The sequence below is a fragment of the Enhydra lutris genome, unplaced genomic scaffold (assembly GCF_002288905.1).
Source record: "Enhydra lutris kenyoni isolate GAN:26980312 unplaced genomic scaffold, ASM228890v2 scaffoldscaffold4, whole genome shotgun sequence".
NCBI lineage: Eukaryota > Metazoa > Chordata > Mammalia > Carnivora > Mustelidae > Enhydra > Enhydra lutris.
The window spans coordinates 23,726,671-23,743,359 of record NW_019154088.1 but is presented as its reverse complement, the minus strand read 5'-3'; the positions used below and the strand labels follow the sequence as shown (position 1 = coordinate 23,743,359).

At 48.2% G+C, this 16,689-nt stretch overlaps 2 protein-coding genes across 6 annotated transcripts; one reads left to right on the top strand and one right to left on the bottom strand.

Annotated features, from left to right (window-relative positions):
• Positions 1–6,587: 6,587 nt before the first annotated feature.
• On the top strand, positions 6,588–11,608 carry LOC111140444 (TERF1 interacting nuclear factor 2). 3 transcript variants are annotated; one of them, XM_022492699.1, is made up of 9 exons: positions 6,588–7,426; positions 7,570–7,674; positions 7,797–7,898; positions 7,980–8,087; positions 8,173–8,269; positions 8,430–8,889; positions 8,980–9,047; positions 9,150–9,241; positions 9,373–9,660. In XM_022492699.1, the coding sequence occupies exons 1-9, from the start codon at positions 7,235–7,237 to the stop codon at positions 9,502–9,504; spliced, it is 1,356 nt and encodes a 451-aa protein (XP_022348407.1). In that variant the 5' UTR covers positions 6,588–7,234; the 3' UTR covers positions 9,505–9,660. The 3 variants fall into 3 exon arrangements, 2 of the variants coding, with proteins under 2 accessions (XP_022348407.1, XP_022348413.1); XR_002640155.1 differs by having other exon boundaries at positions 6,590–7,426; positions 9,172–9,241; positions 9,373–9,439; XM_022492705.1 differs by lacking the exons at positions 9,150–9,241; positions 9,373–9,660 and adding an exon at positions 11,551–11,608 and having other exon boundaries at positions 6,590–7,426.
• Positions 10,056–16,200, bottom strand: LOC111140465 (guanosine monophosphate reductase 2). Of its 3 annotated transcripts, XM_022492719.1 has the most exons (9): positions 15,754–16,198; positions 15,517–15,636; positions 13,143–13,226; positions 12,822–12,995; positions 12,004–12,085; positions 11,809–11,915; positions 11,580–11,622; positions 10,878–11,037; positions 10,056–10,670 (listed from the first exon to the last, which is right to left on the bottom strand). In XM_022492719.1, the coding sequence occupies exons 1-9, from the start codon at positions 15,958–15,960 to the stop codon at positions 10,481–10,483; spliced, it is 1,167 nt and encodes a 388-aa protein (XP_022348427.1). In that variant the 5' UTR covers positions 15,961–16,198; the 3' UTR covers positions 10,056–10,480. The 3 variants fall into 3 exon arrangements, with proteins under 3 accessions (XP_022348427.1, XP_022348434.1, XP_022348421.1); XM_022492726.1 differs by lacking the exon at positions 13,143–13,226 and having other exon boundaries at positions 15,754–16,200; XM_022492713.1 differs by having other exon boundaries at positions 11,580–11,915; positions 15,754–16,199.
• Between the last annotated feature and the right edge of the window lie 489 nt (positions 16,201–16,689).

The window sequence follows — 16,689 nt, the reverse complement described above, 5'->3', positions numbered from 1 at the left end:
AAACTCCAGTGGCTTCCCTATGTTTTTATTTATTTTATTTTATTTTAAAGGTTTTCCCATTTTTAATAACAAATGAACAAATTCAGTCCCATAGAATGACCTGATTTTTTAAATTAATCCCTTCTTCCTGGAAGTTTAAGTCTTTGCAATGTTCTGCTATTACATGCATAAATATTCTTATTCAAACACATATATCTTTGTGCTTATTTTTTTATTTCCCTAAAAGAAAAACCCCTAGAGTAAGAATTTTTGGGTAAAGGGTTAGAGCATTTTTTTTAATTTATTTTTAAAGATTTTGTTTATTTATTTGTCAGAGAGAGAGAGAGAGCAAGCACAGGCAGACAGAGTGGCAGGCAGAGGCAGAGGAAGAAGCAGGCTCCCTGCCGAGCAAGGAGCCCGATGCGGGACTCGATCCCAGGACGCTGGGATCATGACCTGAGCCGAAAAGGCAGCTGCTTAACCAACTGAGCCACCCAGGCGTCCCGGGTTAGAGCATATTTAAGGTGGTGGATACATTTTGTTAATAGTTTCCAGAAAGCTGGAGCAGCAACACAACAGTATCTTTTTTTTATTGAACACCTGGGAGAAAATGTGAGAGCTTAAGATTTCTAACAACTTTGTAACTTGCTTCACATTTATTCATGTTACCCTGGTTCCCTGTGTTTATTAGAGCTCAAAAATGCTCCATATCCTCAAAAAGAAATACAGAAACACAAAAAATGGGAAGGCAATTCTGTTCTCCAAACAGCTGGAGAGAAAGAAACAAGTACATGCTGAGCTCCCACAATGGGTTAAGCTCTGGCTGGGGGCTCTAGAGGGGCATCTCCTTTAATTCTGTGGAGGTGGGCATTAGAATCCCTGGTGTCGTGACTACTGTGCTCTGGCTGCAGGCCTCTAGGTCCCGTCTACTAGAACGTCAGGTTGTGAGGACAGAGACCCCCTCTCTCTTACTTAAGGCTGATTCAGTCGGTGACATGCAGCAGGTGTTCTGCAAGTTATCTGCTGAATGGATGAGGAACTAGGTTGAATTGTGACGGGGAACCTGGGAGCTGGGGAGAGCAATGGAGGACTGTGTTTTGAGGCATTTGGGAGAAGAATGTATGATGGGTGACTAGACCAGCTCTAGGAAAGAGCACCTGGGGGACACCTAAATGGGCATCTGGCGGGCTGAGTAATAACCATCCATGCAGACTCCTCCTGGGACTGTACCTCAGAAGACTATACCAAGGAAACCAACTTTATGCCTGTTTATGTTTATTTATATGGTTATTTCCTTGACATCTTTCTTTATATTACAGAGTGGTGGTTTTTTTTTTTTAAGAATTAATTAATTAATTTTGCAGGGGGAGGAAGAGGGAGCCTGAAGTCTGATACACCATCCCATGACCCTGAGATCATGTCCTAGGCTGAAATCAAGAGGCAAACACAGACTTGGGGTGCCTGAGGGGCTCAGTTGGTTAAGCATCTGCCTTTGGTCCAGGTCATGATCCCATGGAGCCCTCTGTTGGGTTCCCTGCTCAGCAGGGAGCCTGCTTCTGCCTCACCTCTGCCCCTCCCCCTGCTCATGCTCTCTCTCTCTCTCTCTCTCTCTCGCTCTCAAATAAATAAAATAAAATAAAATAAAAAGTCGAACACTCAACCAACTGAGCCACCCAGGCAATCCCCACCTTATTTTTTTTTAAAGATTTTATTTATTTATTTGACAGGCAGAGATCACAAGTAGGCAGAGAGGCAGGCAGAGAGAGAGAGAGAGAGGAAGCAGGCTCCCCGCTGAACAGAGAGACCGATGCGGGGCTCAATCCCAGGACCCTGGAATCATGACCTGAGCCTAAGGCAGAGGCTTTAACCCACTGAGCCACCCAGGCACCCCCCACCTTATTTTTAATAAAAAGAAGGTATCCTTAGTCTTGGTTTTAGGAAATCCACTAGGGTTGCTCTCCTAGTTGGTCCCCCTGGACTGATGAAGCAGTCATTGTCTGAGTATCTTGGTGACCTGTTTTGTTTCTCCTGGGACACCTGATATACAAAGGAGGAGGTGGACTTTTTGCCTCAATAGCCCAGGGTTTCCTGAGTATAAAGAACCAGTATTCTCTTTAATCACTTCTGCCCCAAGATTTAAAATTGGGAACATTAGTGTGGGCTGTGGTAGCTTCAGCTGAGGCCTAATAGCAGAGAAGGGGCCCATCCTAGGCTCTGAGAATTGTCTGAGCCTTGAGGGTCCCTGAACCCTAGCTGAGTGGGTTTGATTTGACAAAGCTTGTGGCCAATGCTAGAATCTCCTGCAGCCCCTTGGCCCAGGGAGCAGTCTGGACTGGGTGTCAAAGCCTGAGAGCTCAGGTACCAACCTCTGTGACTGATTTTCTTTTTTTAAAGATTTTATTTATTTATTTGTCAAAGAGAGAGAAAGAGAAAGAGAGAGCGAGTACAAGCAGGGGAAGTGGCAGGCAGAGCAGGCAGAGGGAGAAGCAGGTTCCCTACTGAGCAGAGAGCCTGACTCAGGGCTTGATCCCAGCCCAGGATGCTGAGATCATGACCTGAGCTGAAGGCAGTTGCTTAACCAACTGAGCCACCCACGTGCCCCTCTGTGGCTGATTATCTAAGGGGACATTGAATGGGTGGAAGAAGTATGACAGACCCTGTGGAGAGCATTAGTCTCCCCAAATAATCATGGAAGCTGGAAGGCTGACCCTTTAGGATGGACTACTTGAAAATTCTGCAAGAAGTAAAGACATCAAAAGGAAGATTTTTTTTTTTTTAAAGATTTTATTTATTTATTTGACAGAGAGAGATCACAAGTAGACAGAGAGGCAGGCAGAGAGAGGGAGGGAAGCAGGCTCCCTGCTGAGCAGAGAGCCCGATGTGGGACTCGATCCCAGGACCCTGAGATCATGACCTGAGCCGAAGGCAGCGGCTTAAACCACTGAGCCACCCAGGCGCCCCCAAAAGGAAGATTTTATTTTCCTAATAATAAGCCAGATGGGGTTAATTACAAATATAAAAACAAAAGTTTACAAGTTGTGACTTATAAATGCTTCCCAGATTTATGGAAAAGACCACAGTGATTGTACTTTATTTTAAATAAAGTTAATTTTTTATTAGTTATTTATTTATTTTTTTAAAAGATTTTATTTATTTATTTGACAGAGATCGCAAGTAGGCAGAGAGGCAGGCGGGGTGGGGGGGAAGCAGGCTCCCCGCTGAGCAGAGAGCCCGGTGTGGGGCTCGATCCCAGGATCCTGAGATCATGACCTGAGCCGAAGGCAGAGGCTTAAACCACTGAGCCACCCAGGTGCCCCAAATAAAGTTAATTTTTAAAAATAATGGCTACCTTCAGCCATTCTAAGCTTCTCCCTAGAAAAAGAATTTTTGTCCACAGGTGAACCAGAATTTTACAGAAGATTCTGACTGGCAGAGTCCAGCCATGGTGGTGGCTAATGGACCAATTCTTTTACCCATTTAAGAAATCTTCAATGATGTGTCTCTAGCAATGGACTAAGTGCCAGAGCATAGGACAATCCTAGCTCTTGCCTTATGGAGCTTGCAGCCTGAGAAAGAAACAGAGTAACTGCATGAAATAGAGTAGAGTAAATAACTTTGAAGTTAACAGTAAAGGCACTGATCTGACATGGTGGTGGTGCTTAGGCAAGCTTTTACGGTGACCCTGCAGGATATCTAGGCAGAGAGGGAAGGGAGATCACTGCGGATCAAAGGAATAGCCTGTGAAAAGATCCTGTGGTGGAAGGGAGTGTGGAAGAGTAAACAAGACAAAGATGGTGTAGCTAAGGCAGCGAGGGCAAAGGGCAGAGTGGAGGATGTGGAGTTGAGGAGCACAGGGCCACCCATGCCTTGTGCAGCCTCATAGGCCAGATTAGGGATCTTTGTCTGCCCTAGGGCAGTGGGAAGCCTTTGAAAGCATTAAGGAATTGGAGTTGACATGACCAGGTTGTGTTTTGAACAGATGACTCCACCTGTGGTGTCAAGAATAGATTGGAGCAGGGTCGGAGTGGTTGCAGATACTGATTGGAAGGCAGTTGTAGTCGTTTATGCTAGAGATGGTAAGTAGTTTGGGCCAGAAGGGTGGTGCTGGAGACAGAAGTAGAAAGCTTGGAGGAATATCTGGGGGATAAAGTGCACAGTACTTGGGGAGGTATGGGTGTGTCTGGGTGGAGGGAGGAGAGGAGCAGTAATAGGAGAACCCCCAGGTCTCAGGTTTGTGGAGAACTCCGATTGGGTGCCATCCACAGGGACAGGGGTCCTTCACCAGAGAGAGGAAACTGCAGGGGAAGGCAATGGTCAGAGACAGAGAGTCAATACCCTTTGTATAGTTCACTTCTACATGGAAATTTTCCTTTGGGTGACTTGGAGGATTTGGTTTTGGTTTGACTGAAACTGTTCCCTTACCCCAGGATTCTTCAAGTCTAGTCTCTAGACACTTACATTAGAATCAACTGAGATGATAAGAATACAGATTTCTGGGGCGCCTGGGTGGCTCAGTGGGTTAAGGCTCAGGTCATGATCTTGGGGTCCTGGGATCAAGCCCTGCATTGGGCTCCCTGTTCAGTGGGGAGCCTGCTTCCCCCTCTCTCTCTGCCTGGCTCTCTGCCTACTTGTGATCTCTGTCAAATAAATAAATAAAATCTTAAAAAAAAAAAAGAATACAGATTTCTGGGCTCCAGTGTAGACCTCACTAACCAAAATCCCCAGAGCAGAGGCCAAGAAGTGTGTGTTTTAACAAGCTCACTAAGGGGCGGACTCCTATGCACAGAAAGGATTGAGGACAACCACTATTTTTCTTCTTGGCTGTATTTCCCCCATGTTCTCTGTGCCAAGACTCTTCTTGTGCCAGCAGTGGCCATGAGACTACATGGCCAAAGTTTGGAGCTCTGACCACTTGTCTTCCTGAACCTTTGGATTTAAGACAGCTTCTAAGACAATGGGCTTCTAAGGCAATAAAAAGACGACTTAAAAAGGGGCTGGTTGTATTAGCTGTAAATATATGAACAAGATGCTGAATGAACAAGAAAGGAACCAGCTCTTTCCAGGCTTCCCCCTGAATGGGGGTGACGGACTTGTCAACATTAACAATACAAACATACGTAGTACTTACTATGAGCCAAGCACTATTCCAAGTGCTTTATAACTACTAATTTATTTAGTCCTTACAATCACCTTACAAGATAGCTTCTGCAACAGTGGTAGTGATAAAAAGATGTACTGAGGACCCCAAGAAAACTCTGATGGGCTTTATGGAGGTGGTTATCAAATGAACTACAAAAGATGAGAAAGGATCAAGTCCAAGAGGCAAGGAGGACAGAGGAATCATCCAGTATGTGCAAGGCACAGAACTGTAAGACAGCACAGTATATTTGGAAGATGAAACCTGTTTGCTGGCATCTAGGTGCATACATGCAAAGTGGCAAGGAACATGGCTGAAGAGAAGCTTGGCCAGAGTTTGGGCTATTTCAGACAATTTCAGAGTTTGGGCTTTCTTTTGAAAGTAAGAGAGAGCTTTCAGTTAGCAATGGCATGATCAACTTTGCATTTCACAAGATTCATGATGAAAGCAATGTGGTAAAGAAATTAGAAAGGAGGTGGGCTGGGTGTGGGGAGGGTGAGAGACAGGAACACCTGAAATAGGATAGAGGAGTGAGAATGAAAATGAGGTGGGGTGTAAAATTCCAGAGGAAGTAGAACTGATTAGACTTGATGACAATTAGATGTGGAGAGGAAGGAGGACTGAGTTAAGGGCTGTGGTCTGGGTCTCTCACTCACAGGTGAGGAGAGGCGCTGTGCACAAAACTACAGAGCCCAGGGACGCCTGGGTGGCTTAGTTGGTTGGACGACTGCCTTTGGCTCAGGTCATAATCCCGGAGTCCTGGGATCGAGTCCCGTATCAGGCTCCCAGCTCCATGGGGAGTCTGCTTCTCCCCCTGACCTTCTCCTTGCTCATGCTCTCTCTCACTGTCTCTCTCTCAAATAAATAAAATCTTAAAAAAAAAACAAAAACAAAAACAAAAAAACAAACCAAACTACAGAGCCCAGGAGGAAACGCAGAATTTAAAAGGGAAGATAACTTCCGGTTCTCAGTCCAGCGGTCCCTGTGGATCACCTGAGAAGTTTCATCTTGGGTGAGTCAAGGAAGGATGCAGGGGGCGCTACCTCTAGGAAATGAGATGGTCCGAAAGAACGGTAGTTCCACTACATTCCTATAAGGTAGTCAGGGAGGGTAATTAATTCAACCGACATTTAAAGACTATACACTGTGTGCCAGGCTCTGTACTTGGTGATGAAAATAAGGGGAGACAGCAGGAAGGGTGACAAGGAGACAAGTCGATCACATCAGGGGGCTGGCTGGAGTAAGCACACAACAGAAATCCGAAAAGGAAAACTTATTTTTTATTTGTTTTAAAACCACATGATACAAAAAAAAAAAATCACAGAAAAGTACAAAAAACTACCTACAGTCTCATCATCCTGAGAAAACCAAGTTAACTACGTGATGTAGCTTTTCAAACTTTGTATTTTTTTTTTTTAAAGGTAGGCGCCCTCTACTGTTTTGCAAAAGGGACAGTTGAATTCTTACGGAAGAGGGCGAGCCGTCGGGCAAGGCTTTGCAGGCGCTGCTTCGAGGCTAGGATTTAGGGAATCGTACATCAGCGGCGCCCATGATGGGGAGGGGAAAGGCATGATCTTCGTTTTCCAGACACGTAAGTCCAGCCTTAGAGAAAGACACGACTTTGTAGGCTCCGCGAAGAAAGGCAGGGGTCACGAAGCCCTGCAACAGCAGTCCCCAACGCCCTGACGGAGGCTACTGACCGAGGGAGCGCGGACGCGGGAGGGGCCCGATCTGTTGGGGCGTGGCCTTATGACGCGACGTCACGTCTCCCTGCCCGGTAGCCCATTGGCTCTCCATTACCGCCCTTTTCCGGGGCAGGGAGACTAGCCGCAGAGCCGGAAGCGAGGTAGCCCTCGGGCCTGAGGGGGCGGCGGCGTGGAAAACAGAACCTGGTGCCATTAGAGCTGGCCAGCTTCTGCATTCAGGCTTCAGCTCGCGTTGAACACCTCCAGGACTCCGGTGGCCTATGGAAGGGATCGCATCGCGAAGTACCCAGCGCAGACCGAAACAGCGCAGCCGCTGAGAGCCGCCGGAAGCTTCGCCACTAGGCGGAGCTGAGACGCCTCGCCGTGGAGGAAGGAATCCAGAGGGCCTGCCCCCGGGGCAGAGCCCGCGGCCATGGCCACGCCCCCAGAGGCCGGTCCCGCGGCTCTGCGCTTCGCCGCCGCCGCTAGCTGGCAAGTCGTGCGGGGTCGCTGCGTGGAGCATTTCCCGCGTGTATTAGAGTTTCTGCGATCACTGCGCATTGCTGCCCCTGGTTTAGTTCGCTACCGCCACCACGAACGCCTGTGTATGGGTCTGAAGGCCAAGGTATTAGAGATAGTAGGAGCTGGAGGATGGGAAAGGGGAGGGATACGAGGGGACTTGGGGAGGTCTGACCGCTTGGGACTGGGACTCGTTGGAAAAGGGCGCTTGCCCCGAAGTGGAGATTATGAGTTTAGTACCCTTCACAGGTAGTGGTGGAGTTGATCCTGCAGGGCCGGCCGTGGGCCCAGGTTCTGAATGCCCTGCATCACCATTTCCCAGAGTCTGGACCTGTAGTGCGGGACCCCAAAGCGGTGAGTAATCTCTGGAATAAGCCCTATACCCCAGTTAACACTGGATGCCACAAAGTTGATTCTCCTTCCGGCCACTGGGTCCTAGTGACCCTAAATTGTCTCCTTTTCCTTACCCTCAACAGACAAAGCAGGATCTGAGGAAGGTCTTGGAGGCGCAGGAGACCTTTTGCCAAGAGGTGAAGCATCTAGCAGAGGCCCCAGTGGACTTGGCTTCCAGGGTGCAGGTGAGACTGGCTGGTTGGGAAGCTATTATGGGGCTAAAATTGCTCTAGTCCTCTTCTGACCTGCTTTTCTCCTCACTGCAGGAACTTGAACAAGAGTATGGGGAACCCTTTCTGGATGCCATGGAAAAGCTGTTCTTTGAATATTTGTGTCAGCTAGAGAAAGCCCTGCCTGCATTGCAGACACAGCAGGTTTTGATGGGATAAGGTAAGGGCAGAGTGGGGGATGGCTGTATCAAGGACTGTGGTCTTCATGCCTCTTTCCCTCTGCCCACAGCTTCAGGATGTGGTCAGTTGGATGCAGCCTGGAGTTTCTATCGCTACTTCTTCTGTCTTGAGCCAGTATGCTGTGGACATGGGGTGGCCACTTCCAGGTATGAGGACCCTCTGGGAGAACTAGGAACTTGGGGGTGGATTGTTCGGCCTGAGACCTTTTGAGATGGGCTGTCAGAAGGGTTACATGGACCTGAGCTGTAAGAAACTAGACGGAGTTGTGTTTCTGTCTGTTCTGAGGAGCTTCGTTTTCTTTTTCAGAGTGCTCCATTAACGATTCGGTGAGCACAACAGAGCCCACGGAGCAGAATCCTCGGCAACCAAAACTAGCACTTCACGATCCTTTGCCAGAAGCCAGTTCTGGCCCATACCTCCCTCGAGGACCAGCCTCCAGGAAGGACCCAGAACCTAAGGCTGGTCACCACTTCAATCTGGCACCTCTAGGCCGGCGAAGAATCCAGTCCCGATGGGCATCCACTAAGGGAGGCCATAAGGAGCGCCCCACAGTCATGCTGTTCCCCTTTAGGAATCTGGGCTCACCACCCCAAGTCATATCTGAGCCTGAGAACAGGGAAGAACATGGGACAAACATGGCAGATCCAGCAGATGCTGTGGGCATGAGAGCAGCTTCCACTGGAAAGCCAAAGAGTCCACCCCAGCCGCTGGGGGGAAGGGCTTTGAAAGAGAATCCAGTTGAGGTGTTTGCTTCAGAGCAAGAAGAGTGAGTGGAACAGTTGCTTCTCCCTCCTAGCAGGACATTTTTTGGCCTGCTTTCCCCTCACCTTATCTTTTTTGCTTGCTCCCAATGCAGGAATTGCTTGGTTTGCCCCATGGACCCCCTGAGACTGTCATTATCCCCTCCTAGGACCAGGAAGCCATGTAAGTATCCTGAGTCAGACCGGGCTAGACAGTTTCCTCTCTCGCGGAGTCTTGAGGGCCTGTTCGCCTAGATGGGTACTGTGATTCTGTTTCGTTCTGCAGTGTGTCCTCCATCTCTGTGCAGCTCTGTCATTACCATAGGGGACTTGGTTTTGGACTCTGATGAAGAAGAAAATGGCCAGAAGGAAGGAAGGGTGAGTAGGAAGGAACAGAAAGCTGGGGAAGGGGCTGAGCAGAATGAGACAGAAATCCACATGCTCCAGAATATGGAGGTCTAAGGGAATGAGATGATGATGATAGCATCTCCCTGCTCCCTTCTCTGCAGGAGTCTCTGGAAAACTATCAGAAGACAAAGTTTGACACCTTGATCCCCACCTTCTATGAGTATCTCCCCACTTCTGGCCCCAGGGCCATGTCTGTCCCTTCCCTGACAGTAGAGACAGGTCTGGACACTTAGGATAGGACTGGAATTCCCTCTGCACTCCGCCTGAGGAAGGAGTTCCTCAGTTCTACACAGTTTAGTGGGAATAAAGCAGAAGCCTGGCCTTGGGTGACCTGACAACCTTGCTAAAATTACTTTGTAATCCTTGTTAATTAAAATTTGGATTTGTTAAAACACTGTCTTGGTGTGAGGGAGGGAAATCAAGGCTTATGTCAAGTCAATGTAGGTCATTCCTTAGAACTGGCTTCACCAGGACTGGAGGAATCCCTTTGCCTTTTTACTTCCCCTGGAAAATGTTCATGTGTGCCAAGAAAGGTTGACAGTCTGGAAGGGAAGTTTCCCTTTGCTATGCTAAAAATATCTGTGTGTCCTGATGCCAGAATGTACTTCGTAAACTCTAATGGCATCGGGTTACCTGGAGGTGGTGGCACTGCAATGGAGATACTTCATGGAAAAAGTACTTCCTGTCCTTGGCTCAACTGGGTCAGTGCCAACTCCACTTCCACTTACCCTGGAGCAGCACCCAGATGCCAGTCTTGTGCAGAAAGATCCAGAATCTCTTCAAAGTCCTTGGGATCTCTTTATTGAGATATTTAAAATATGGCAACACTTTTGGGCTTTTTAGGTATTCAGAGATCCTATTTAATGAAGCTCATTAATAAAACATGATTTCAAGAGCCTCCCTCTTCCAGACCAAGGCCATTAAACACTTAGGTAGGAATCAGCATCTTTTCCTTTTAATAATTCTCGGGATGCTGGGTCCCCAGATTCACACTTGACTGACTGTCTTACTTCATTTTCTCAGCCTGCCTGCCTTGCTTCCTCCCCAGTGAGAGCCCTGGGCATTCTGTGGGTACAGAGTACGGTATTACTGCGGTAGCCCTCAGGAGTGAGGCAACAGGAATTGACTGAGTAAGAAATAGCCACAGTGGCTGAGATGGGTGAGGAGCCCTCTTGAGCTAGCGCCTTGAGAGGGCACAGCTGCTCAGGTCTAGCTCTCATCATTGAAGATTGGATTCACCTGTTGGGTGACCCGGATGAAGGTGGTTCTCCGGCTCAATTCCTTCAGTTTAGCTGCTCCCACGTAGGTGCATGTGGAGCGGAGGCCTCCAAGGATGTCTCGGACGGTATGTTCCACGTCCCCTTTAAAGGGGACCACCACCGTCTTTCCCTCTGAGGCCCTTTGAGGAGGAAAAACCTTCTTACTCTTTCCTTTTGGAATCCTTAAGCCCAGTGATGGCTCTCCCCTGCTGTCTGGCATTGAGCCCCAGTTCACCACTTTTCCTCCCAGAACCGCATGTGCCTCTCCCAACAGCCAGCAGCTCTGCCACCACCCTACTTAGTCACGCTTTCCAGAAACCCTCGGCTCCTGGCTCTGTTGCACCCACCTGTACTCAGCCACGCCCCCGGCATACTTCTTCATGGCCATTTCAGAACTCATCCCATAGAAGAGCTTGTACTTCCTGCCATCCCTCTCGATGAGCTCACCGCCTGACTCACTGTGCCCCGCCAGCATGCCACCCAGCATCACAAAGTCAGCTCCTGCCCCTGCCAGTGTCAACAAGGCGGGGAATGAATTAAATGTGGCCCACATGCCCACCCTCAGAAGCAACTCACGCCAAATTCTCAGTCCTTTGTTTCCCTAGCTGTCCCACAACCCACACAGGCCTGCTCTGCTCTGGCCTCTATACCTTAGTGGGCCTGATTTCTTCAAGAATTTACAAAGAGCCTCTGGAGATTCCTTGCCTGGCTTCTGCTTTTTTTTTTTTTTTTCTTTCTGGTCTTCTCTTTTCATTGTGTGCAGCTAAACAAGACTCATTCCAAGTGTCCCAAGGGCAAAGGTCTCTAACTTTAGTCCAACAGTACAGGGGATATTACAGATAGCCGTGGCCTACACTTGGGCAGTCGATACCAGAGTCTCAGGATTCCCTTGCTTCCTTGCCCCCAGTGACACCACAGCTTCAGGGTCACTAGTTCATATTGTGAAAGAATGTGAATGGCTTTCTCAGCCTTTCCAAGCCTGATCCTTGACCCTCAGAGGTGACCTATCCTCTTCTACAGGACCCTCCCTGCTCTCCTAGCATCCTTACCGAAAGCCTTGGCCACATCCCCAGGACAGCTGCAGCCTCCATCCTGCAAAGTAAGGAGCACTGTGAAGAGAGAACACGGACTGCCCAAGCACTCTGAGTGATGTCCCCGCGGCCCACCTCCAAGCTGACAGGAACCCAGGAGTCCTGATCCACTGCTACCACAGTTTCCACACAGCAGGAAACACAGCGGTGTGGCAGCCTCCTCCCCTCCCCTGCCTGTGGCCCTTACTGAGATGATGTGGCCTTTGAGGCCATGAGCAGCGTCTGCACACTCCATCACGGCACTGAGCTGTGGATACCCCACTCCGGTTTTCTTGCGGGTGGTGCACACGGAGCCTGAGAAGAACGTCACGGGAACAGTGAAGTGCTCCCGTGGCGTGTGCCACTGGAGCAGTAGCCCGAGGCTCCCAGTAAAGCAGCTTACCTGGGCCAATTCCCACTTTGATGATGTCAGCCCCAGAGAGGATCAGCTCTTCCACCATCTCTCCCGTTACCACATTCCCTGCCTGAGGCACAAAACCGGGCACTCTTAGGGTCGGAAACCAGAGAGGAGGTGGCGCGCTCTCACACACAGCATACCTGGACTGTGACCTTCCAGCGTTAATACAAAGAGGGGTACCTAGGTTTCCTCTACTGGGCAAGGACTCTACTTCCCAAGATGAGGTAAGGGGGTGGTGGCCAGGATCACTGTTGCACTAGGATAAAGCTGGGGTCCAACTGGACCAAGGCCAGAGCTGATGTATCTTCCCATCCTTGCCAAGAGACCCCAACATATCCTGTCCTTAAGCCGTTACATCATACAATTTCTGGCTTCAGAGAAAGGGGGAGATGCGGTACTATAAGCTAAATGGCCACCTGCACAGCTGTATTTACTTCCGATGGACAGTACAGAGAGACCCCTTGATGCTGCAGAGAAAAAGCGGCCTTGTCATCACTCCTCTAAGCTTGTAAACAAATAAAACGCTTTCATGTGACCCCTTTAATGTGATTCTAGTGCACCTCAGTGGGCAGATGAATATGTACCGTAGGTATGCACAAGGCCTGGGTCAAGGGACAGAGCTAACTGCACTAGCCAATCTAAACTTCTTAAGCCTGGAACCGTGGATTATTGCCCAGTGACGTGAGTCAGTGGGCTAGGAAAATCATAATGCAGCAGAAGAGAAATGAATTGACATAACAAAGTGGAGTGTCAGGAGAGTGGAAGGAAGAGGAACATACCAGCCACAGGCACTAGAAACGTACCATAATGGTGTGCTCAGGGAAGCGCTTCCGCACGTCCTTTACAAACTCAACAAAGTGTTCTGAGTAGCCGTTTGCCACGTCCAGGCATATATATTTCACCTGGGGAATAGCTTCCAGGATCTGTTCCAGCTGTTCAAAGTCCGAAGAGCCTGTGCCTGAGCTTGCCGCCAGATGCTTGAGAGAGACAGGGCCAGTGGCATGTCACAAGTGACCCAGTGAGCAGCCAGTGGGGCTGGGAAGGGGAGGGTTGGTCCCCAGGAAGCCAGAAGAGATGCATGGAAAACTGGGATAAGGAAGGGATCAGGGGAGGACCAGCATTACCTCAAGACACTCGGGATTCTGGCTAGCAAACTCTTTCCACTGCTGGAGGCTGTAATGTTTATGGATAGCTGTGAAGAGGGAGAACTGGGGAGAAGAAAAAGCCATCAAAAAGAAGAGAACTATACTAGTGTCTCTTTTGCTAGAAACAGATCTTTTTAGTATTCTGAGGGAGAAAAAGGACGAAGCTTTGGAAAGCAACTTGAAAGAAACCACAGGTTGAGCTGGGATTTTAGTTTAACCATTTTTCTCTCTACAAATACCAGTAGGGCTTTACCATAAGCCAGTGCTTGCCCAATGCTCCAACAGGTCAGGTACAAAGTCACCTGGAGTGGATTTCACTTACCAGCATGTAAGGGCTTCTGACTTAAAAGGTGACAAAGACAAGATGTTGGTGCAGTAGGACAAGCAGCAGACAACAAAGAGCCATGACGTTGTACGGAGCCAGTGTCTGCCTGCACTGACTCGGCCCCTCCCCCAATGGTAAACTAGTACTGAACTCACCTATTTTGGGGTATCTTCTGGTCTACTTAGGAGCAATAATTCAGTGAGTCTAAATGCTCACAAAAGGTAAGGCCTCAGTGGAGCTAATAAGGTGCTACCCCATTCTTTCTCCATCTCCACTGGAATAAAGGACACATTTTTTGGAGACACAGACCAACCTAAAAAGTCCATTTCATTCCATCTAGTTCAGTCAACCAAGTTCAAGGATACAGTGAACTCATCAGACTTGTATTCCCTAGGGTCAACAAGTTGCAAAACAATATCCCAATACTTTGAGAAAGGCATTCAGAGGCCACTGTAAATGCTGGTGCCTGTGCCGTATTTATTTATTTATCTATTTATTTATTTAAAAGATTTTTAAGTAATCTCTACCCCCCAATGTGAGGCTTGAACTCACAACCCTGAGATCAAGAGTCACGTGCCCCACTGACCGAGCCAGCCAGGTGCCCCAGTGCTTGGGCTTTAAAGGTGCAGACATGCAAATAGACAAAAGAAAGTTGACAGAGATAGCACAAATATTGCAAGTGACAAGAAATCCAAGGAAGTCATGTATCAGCAGTAAGGAAGTGGTATTGCTATACTCACTCATCAACACCATCTAGCTAAAGCTGGTATTGAGTTCTACTTCCTCAACAACACTCTGCCATCAGTTGATACACAAAGAAAAATCATTCCATGAGGTCAGTAGACCTTGGAGATGTACTGGTATAGTGGAACATGATAGGCACATCCAATTACATACCATGCTAGAGATCTAGAAAAAGATGAGTGTATCCAACCTTATTACTACTGTGAAACTTGGCCCTATCTCTAGAATCTGATTTCTTCAGCACCCATCAGTAGTACTGAAAAGCCAATCTCAACACAAAGTATTAAGACAGTCTCCACAAGGGCCACATATTTCAGCACGTTTGTTAATGCTGAAATCAGATTCACTATTCCTCAACTCTGCTGGGCAGAGCAGGTGGACCATGGACAAGAAGAAGATTCCTAAGCAGTTGGTAAATGGCAACAGCAATAAAGTACTAAAACTGTATAACTATCAAACTCAGAGAAATGACAAAAAACATTCCACAGAGACTTACAGTGACTGAAAATAGAGAAAGGGAGATGCAGTCATTAAGGCTAACAGAGCCACAAGCAGCAGCAAAATCCATCAACCAGGGCTACATGGATTAACCAGAAGAATGTGTATGTTTTTTGAGTGCCCAGATTAACTATCTACCTTCTCAGCTACAAGTACAGAGGAAGGTAATATTACGGATGGGAGCAGCATCTTCTGTTTTCAAAGTGAACAATAACCTGTGCATAAGAAAAACATTCCATTTTGGGCACATCCCAGAAATTCCCAGAAACCTAGGACTTAAAGAAGAGGAAGATTAAAAAAATAAAAAAGGGTAGCAGACATGAAAGAAAATCAATAAGCTACTTTTCCAGGATCTTCTAGCTAGGAATTTTTGAATGCTCACGCTATATTTAGTTTCTAGACTAAAACAGTAGGTATTCAGTGTCGTGACCAATGGCATAATGGGAGGGATGAATGTGATTTGGAAGGGATGACCTGGGAGGTGGAAGAGTTGGCAGGGTGTATAAACTGCTGGATGGGAGAAAAGGAAGTTATGTTTATATATCAGAAAAATGGGGTAAAACTTAGCTTTGAATCTTACTAATTCAGATGTGCCTTTGAACTTATCAGGTAAGGGCATTAGTATTGGAGAAAATGGATTAAATAGTAAATTGGAACATCCTGACTGTTACCAGCCACACAGCTGATGGCCGGGGGGAGGGGGCGGTGGTTAGTTTGCAAATTATGTCTGCAGTCAGCTCACACAACTGGTCACCAGTAGGAAAACCTGCATAAGGGAAGCCCTACCTTACAGAGAACCTTGGCCATCTCAAAGGTGCCCACAGTATCCATATTGGCAGCAATGATGGGGATCCCAGTGTACATCTGCTTTGAGTTCCGAAATGAAAAGGATCTTGTGAGATCTACCTGAGATATGAACAGGAAAATGCATTTCATTCATCAAATAAAAGAGTATTGTATGAGGACAAGAACCAGAAATCTGTCTCGGTCCTGGCCCACCAGGAGCTTGGAAAGCAGGCTCACCTCACTTCGAGACTTAAGGGTACTGCGTTTGGGCCTCAACAAAACATCTTTGAAGTCCAGTTTGATGTCACTGTCGATGTGAGGCATGGCGGGGACCCTGGGGTAGCAACAAATCTGGGAACTGGAGGTAGGAAAAGTCAGGTGGAGAGATCCGAACCAATCTACCCGTGGGAGATATGCCCTGTTAGATCTAACGGCTGTGCCCATCTCTCTCCTTGCTTAAATTATGGAAGGTCGGGCATTGGCTGACGCATGGTCCCTGAAGACTGTCACCTCTGATCCATCCCATGGTTGCAATTACTCTACGTATCTCCATCCCAGGTACTATTTAATGGGGAGAAGAACTGCGATGGAGTCGTGAAGGACCCCCAAAATTTGCATTCCTTACCCCACTGCTCTTCCTTCTCCCATCCTTGCAAAGAGCCACTTAGGGTAAGAGGCCGATTTGGGGGTGAGTAGGAATGGGGGATATTCCCATAACTAGTTTCCGGAATAGGGGTACTCACTTCCTGTCGCCGTGGCTCAGGTGGCAGTTGACCACAGTACCCCTTGCTTAGCAACTAGCCTCGTGCAGCCCCGCTGAGCCTTGTGGGCCACACCAACAGGTTCCACCAATTGCTGGGGGGAAAAGGAGAAACAGGGAAATCCCAGTTTCCGCCGCGGTCTTGCGAGGCCTTCTGGGTAACAGGGTTCACACACGGAGATTGCCGTTGGATCCGAGGGGCGGAAGCCTACGACTCCCAGGGTGGAACGCGCGGGGCTCTCCCCTGGCATGATGGGAGAAGTAGTTCGTTCCGACCCCGCTTCGCAAGCCCCGACTTACCAGAAACTCTAAGAATCGCGGAGGCGTCATCTCTGCTGTAACTAAACCTCCGCCTTCTTTTTATTTACGACGCCACCCAAACGAAACGCGGGAGCATTCCTGAGCCTTTCGAG

Coding starts and splice junctions, on each gene's coding strand:
- LOC111140444 (XM_022492699.1), top strand. CDS start 7,235: ATGGCCACGCCCCCAGAGGCCGGTCCCGCGGCTCTGCGCTTCGCCGCC. Junction 8,270..8,429: donor CATGGGGTGGCCACTTCCAG/GTATGAGGACCC, acceptor TTTCTTTTTCAG/AGTGCTCCATTAACGATTCG. Junction 9,242..9,372: donor ATGGCCAGAAGGAAGGAAGG/GTGAGTAGGAAG, acceptor CCTTCTCTGCAG/GAGTCTCTGGAAAACTATCA.
- LOC111140465 (XM_022492713.1), bottom strand. CDS start 15,960: ATGGGCACAGCCGTTAGATCTAACAGGGCATATCTCCCACGGGTAGAT. Junction 12,996..13,142: donor AGAATCCCGAGTGTCTTGAG/GTAATGCTGGTC, acceptor GTCTCTCTCAAG/CATCTGGCGGCAAGCTCAGG. Junction 12,086..12,821: donor TCCCTGAGCACACCATTATG/GTACGTTTCTAG, acceptor TTTGTGCCTCAG/GCAGGGAATGTGGTAACGGG.